This window comes from Apaloderma vittatum, unplaced genomic scaffold (genome assembly GCF_000703405.1).
Source record: "Apaloderma vittatum isolate BGI_N311 unplaced genomic scaffold, ASM70340v1 scaffold3462, whole genome shotgun sequence".
Classification (NCBI taxonomy): Eukaryota; Metazoa; Chordata; class Aves; order Trogoniformes; family Trogonidae; genus Apaloderma; species Apaloderma vittatum.
The window spans coordinates 97,459-103,458 of NW_009703265.1; the positions used below are offsets into that span (position 1 = coordinate 97,459).

General features: G+C 38.8%; 1 protein-coding gene across 1 annotated transcript in view; it reads left to right on the forward strand.

Moving 5' to 3' along the window:
* Positions 1-994, forward strand: part of EYS (eyes shut homolog (Drosophila)) — a 69,586-nt gene extending 68,592 nt beyond the window's left edge. The window contains exon 6 of the mRNA XM_009864578.1: positions 878-994. Coding sequence (XP_009862880.1) covers positions 878-994 — 117 coding nt within the window. The remainder of the gene's footprint in view (positions 1-877) is intronic.
* The last annotated feature ends 5,006 nt before the right edge of the window (positions 995-6,000 follow it).

Genomic DNA, 6,000 nt, shown 5'->3' on the forward strand with positions numbered 1-6,000 from the left:
TCAAAGTCAGATACTTCCATTAGGGGCTAGTTTTGCACAAGTTAATTAGTCCATTTTCTTCCACACAGCAGCAGTAATTCTACAGAAGAGTTCACATAGATTTTAAAATGTCCTATAGAGTTTTGTGCTTCTTCAGCATTTAATTTGAATGTTATCAAAACAACCTTTTTCCTGCTTGTCTTGTTCTATTGAAATGAACAACATCAAAGCACATTAGGTACATTTCATATGTGCTGTTAAGTACCTCTGAGCAGCACAGAAGTTAATGAACAGTAGAAATCTTCATATAATAAACTAAATAACTTGCTTTTTAAGAGTTATTTTAAATGAAAATATTTAAAGCTCTGATCATGTAACACCCTTACATATCTTTATGTAATGTATCTTAATGGATCTAGTAGAATAGCATATAATGAAACTTAGACGGTGAAATACACCAGAAATAACCACTAGAATGATTTGTTTCATTTTTAACAACATTCCTGAGATGTCATAATAATTTAACTCATTGTCAGTAAACAAAAGCATAAAGCAGCAAAAATAATAAAAAATAGATGCACAAAATGATAAATATTGCAGTGACAGACATGCTATGTGATCAGTTTGAACTATTTTTATTTATAAAATGCAGTCATTTCTATTAACTGTATGCAGATGGAAAGTAATTAGATGATTTTGAGATGATGAAAGACTAAAATAATATGATTTTTAGACATTAACAATGGAAAGACAAAAGTACTTCGTAAATTTCAAGAAGGAAAAAGGTTTCAAATAAGAACAGTAGCAATATTTCGTATTGATTTTATACCACAAAACAGCATATAAGCTATAACCCAGAGTGTTTAATTTTGCATGGAAAGAGATAAATTATATAAAGGGAGATGAAAACCCGTACCTGGATGGAATATCATCTTCATTAAAAAGGGACCATATGCGAACAGAAGTGTCTCTAAAGGACTTCAGTGTTGCAGAAACACAGAAAGGACAGTGCTAACGAGCAGCTGCATAATTTCTTTGGCTTCCAGTAAAGAATTGTAGTTTTCAGTGCATGTAGTGGAACTAGAAGTAATGCGCATAAAAGTATCCTGTCGGATACCATATAGCCACAGAATTAAAGCCAATCACTCCTAAAGCAATTATTAAATCTTTCAATGAGCCGGGGTCCTGTATAATCAGTATGCAGTCATATAAAATAACATAGAATCATAGAATCATTTAGGTTGGAAAATACCTTTAAGGTCATCAAATCAATCTGTTAACCAAACAATGCCAAGTCCACCACTAAACCACGTCCCTAAGCACCATGTCTACATGTCTTTTAAACACCTTCATGGGTGGTGACTCCACCACTTCCCTGTGAAACCTGTTCCAAATCTTGACAACCCTTTTGGTGAAGAAATTTGTCCTAATGTCCAATCTAAACCTACCCTGTTACAACTTCAGGCTGTTTTGTCTTGTTCTATTACTTGTTACATGGGAAAAGAGACTGATTCTCATATCACCACAACCTTCTTTCAAGTAGTCGTAGAGAGTGATAAGGTCTTCCCACAGCCTCCTTTTCTCCAGACTAGACAATCCCATTTCCCTCAGCTACTCCCCAGAAGGCTTGTTCTTGAGACTGACTCTCCAGCTTAACAAAGCAACAGTCCTTCTCTGTACCCGCTACAAAACCTCAATATCTTTCTTGTAGTGAAGGCCCCAAAACTGAACACAGGATTTAAGGTGCAGCCTCACCAATGTCGAATACAGGGGAACAATCACTTCTCTGGTTCTACTGGCCACATTATTCGTGATATAAGCCAGAATGTTGGTGGCCTTCTTTGCCACTTGAGCACATTGCAGACTCATGTTCAGGCGGCTGTCAACCAGCACCCCCAGATCCTTTTCCGCCAGCCACTTTTCCTCCAGCTTGTAATGTTGTATGAACTTGTGACCAAAGTGCAGGACCTGGCAGTTTTCCTTGCTGAGCTCGAGCAACTGGCTGCCCATCATTCTCGCTTGTACAGATCCCTCTATAGAGCCTTTCTGCCTCTGCGCTCAACTTGGAGTCATCTGCAAACTTACTGAAGGTGAACTTGATCCTCTCACTCAGATAATTAATAAAGATATTATACAGAAGTGGTCCCAATACTGAGTCCTTAGGAATACCACATGTGACCAGCTGCCAATCAGATTTCACACCATTCATCACCACTCTTTGAGCCTGGCCTTGCAGCCAGTTTTTCACCCAGCAAAGAGTACATTCATCCAAGTCACGAGCAGACAATTTCTCCAGGACAATGCTGTTGGAAGGTGTCAAAAGCTCTACTAAGTACAGGTAGACAACATCTACAGCCTTTCCCTCCTTCACTAAGCAGGTGACTGTGTCATAGACAGAGATCACATGACTCAAGTAGGACCTACCTTTCATAAGCCCATGTTGATTGGGTCTCATCACCTGGTTGTCCTGGCTGTGTCACATGATGCCACTCAAGATGGAGGCAATCTTTTTAGTAAGGCCTGTTGTGACTGGACAAGGGGCAATGGTTTTAAACTAAAAGAAGGTAGATTTAGACTGGATATAAGGAAGACAGCTCTGTCAGCTCTCAGAACTTTTAGGTGGATTCCATCTGGTCCCAGAAACTTGTACACGCCTATGTGATGCAGCAGGTCATTGACCATCTCTTCCTGGATTGAGGAGAGATTATTCTGCTCCAAATCTCTGCCTTCTAGCTCAGGGAAATAGGTACCCAGAGAAAATTGGTTTTACTGTTAAAGACTGAGGCAAAGAAGGCATTAAGTACCTCAGCTTTTTCCTCAGCCTCACTATAGACTCCTTAGTTCTCCTTCTATTGGTAATGTATTTCTAAAACTTCTTTCAATTGCCTCTTATGGCAGTAGCCAGATTAAGCTTTAGTTAGGCTTTTTTATCCCTGCATAACCTTGTGACATCCTTGTAGGCATTCTGAGTTCCCTGCCCCTTTCTTCAAAAGTCTTAAATTCTCTTTTTTTCTCCTGAGCTCCAGCAATAACTCCTTGTTCAGCCAGGCCAGTCTTTTTCCATGCTGGCTCATCTTTCAGCACATGAAAGAGGCTTGCTCCTGCACCTTGTAATTTCCTTTGTTAGGAATGTCCAGCCTTCCTGGACTCATTTGCTCTTCAGGACTGCCTCTCAAGAGACTCTGTCAGCCAGCGTCCTAAACTGGGCAAAGTCTACCCTCTGGAAGTCCAAGGTAGCAGTTCACTGACTCTTCCTGAGAATCAAAAACTTTGCCATTTTGTGACTGCTATGCCCAAGACTGCCTCCAAACACCACATCACCCACAAGTCCTTCTCTGTTCACAAACAACAGGTCCAACGAGGAAGCTTCCCTAATTGGCTCCCTCACTAGCTGGATCAGGAAGTTATCTTCCACACACTTCAGGAACCTCCTGAACTGTTTAATCTCTGTTACACTGTATCTCCAGCAGACATCTGGCGAGTTGAACTCCTTCACGAGAACAAGGTCTAGTGATTGTGAAACTTCTCTACTTGCTTATAGAATATTTCATCTACCTCTCCATCCTGGTTGGGTGGTCTATAACAGACTCCCCCCATATCTGCCTTGTTGGCCTTCCTCTTTCTTCCTACTCATAAACACTCAACCTTTTCATCACCATCATAACGTTCTAGATAATTAAACACACCCTAACATACAGGGCTACCCCACTGCCTCTCCTTCCTTGCCTATTCCTTCTGAAAAGTTTATAGTCATCCATTACAACATTCCAGTTGCACGACTCATTCCACCATGTTTCCGTGACAGCAGCTATGTAATAGTTTGTTTTCTGCCCAGTGACTTCTAGCTCCTCCTATTTGTTGGCCATGCTAAATACATTGGTATAAATGCACTTCAGCTGGGCTACTGATCCTGCCACCTTTTGGCAGGGAGAAGCCCTAACTCCTACTTGACCATTCTCAGGCGATTCTGTGATTTCCAAAACATCATTATTGATGTGCCTATGCCTTGCATCTTTTCTCTTTCATGGATCTCCGTCTTCTGCATCCACCAAGATGGCACTCTGAAGGACCTTGCTGGTACCCATTCCTCAAACGTTGGCATGCTGCTTTCAGACTTACCTCTAGTGAGCCTGGTTTTATCTCTTTCCTCCTCTGAATCTAGTCTAAAGCTCTTTCAGTGAGCCCTGCTAACTTCTGTGCAATGATAAGCAAATGTTATTGCCTAACACAGCAGCTAGGCAATTCAAGCATTAAAGACAACAGAAAAGATTAATTTCATCTGGTATGAACTTCAATCAGAGGTAAATTTTACTGTCATTAGATAAGACTTTTAGTCTGTTTGCATCAGAATATATCAACAGACACATATTGATATGAAAGATGTCCCTGCTAGATCTAAGTAAAAATATTGCTGTGCAGTCACTCAAGAACAGACTGCCTAGAGAGGTACAGACTCCAAACTCAGATGCTTTCAAGGCTCAGCTGAATAAAGTCCTGAGCAACCTGGTGTGGTCTCACAGCTGATCACACTTTCAGCAGAAGATATTACTAGCAACCTCCTGATGTCCTTTCCCACCTGAATTATTCTACGTATTATTGTGTACACTAAACAACTAGTAAGATGATCTGCAAACATCAAAACAGAACAACTTACAGATTACATGTCCAATTTTAATGTTTTCAGTGAAATAATGCTATTAATGAATAATATATTCTTATTGCACAATATAACATTATTTTTTTTTAAATATTGGTGGGATTCCTAAATATTATTTTCCACTTCCCTTGCCAGTCCATGTGTTGACTTCTTCTATCCTCAATGCTTGAGTCAAAACTTCACTAAATTTCTCTGTTCTAAAGCTATGCTAGGTAACACTGGAGTTCATAAATCTTTAAATGGAAGCTATAGTAGGACTGGAAGTGTACAGTTCATGCAAAATGCACAGATTAGTCAACTATTCCTCACAGTTACTAGTTCTGGTAAGCAACACATAGAATTATGGAATTACATAATATATCGAGTTGGAAGGAATCCTTACTCCTCAGAGAACTACTCCTCACAGAACTACTCCTTGCTAAACACTTCTTGAACTCTGACAGTGTTGATCCCATGATCACTTTCCTGGGGAGCCAGTTCCAGGGACCAACCATCCTCTCAGCAAAGAAAGTTTTCCTAATGATAATAAATAGCAGTGTTCATTAAAAATGTACATTTCAGTGTCAACTATTTCAAGTTCATAGCTAAGCTTCTAAATATTTGGGGATTTTTTCTGTAGATATACTTTCATTGTTAGTTGACAGAAAGTTATAAATGGGCAATGTTAGATTATGAGATATCACTGTCCTTCAGTCTGTTCATCTGAATAAAGCATACAATCAAAATATTAAACAGTCATTACAATGACAGGTTGTAACCAGAATTCCCTTGTTCATCATGACACTTCAGCTGAATATAGATAGTCAGTCAGCAACTGTGCAAAAAATCTAAAAAAGTTTGTAACTGGAACTTTCTATTTTTTCTATTAATTTATTTTTCCAGTGTAAAAACTGCTGAGTCAGGACCCCAAAAATTCTTCATATCCTGACAGAAGAAAGCCTTCACAAACCCATAATACCTTTATAAAAAAATACATATCGTTTTGATGAAGTAATCACATGGCAACAACTATCCCAAAAACAGAAGTAAGAAGTAGAATGAAAGCAGTATCTGATGTGTCTTTTATGTTTATTGCATAAACCAATCAAAGCAACAGTTAGAATTCTTTTTATATTTTTCACATTCAAAAATAATTACATTGATTTCCCAGGTAACATAGTCTGATGACACGAATTAAAGTAGCATCCCACAGTAGCAAAGGATCACAATAATAAGCATACTCATTGAAAACAGGAAACCTCTAGATTTGATTATTCACAGTTAGGATCAAATTAAACAAACAAAATAGCTTATATAATATGGATCTGTGAAATATGAAAAAGAAGTAGTGATTGGAATAAACAATCCAGGAGATTCCTGGAATG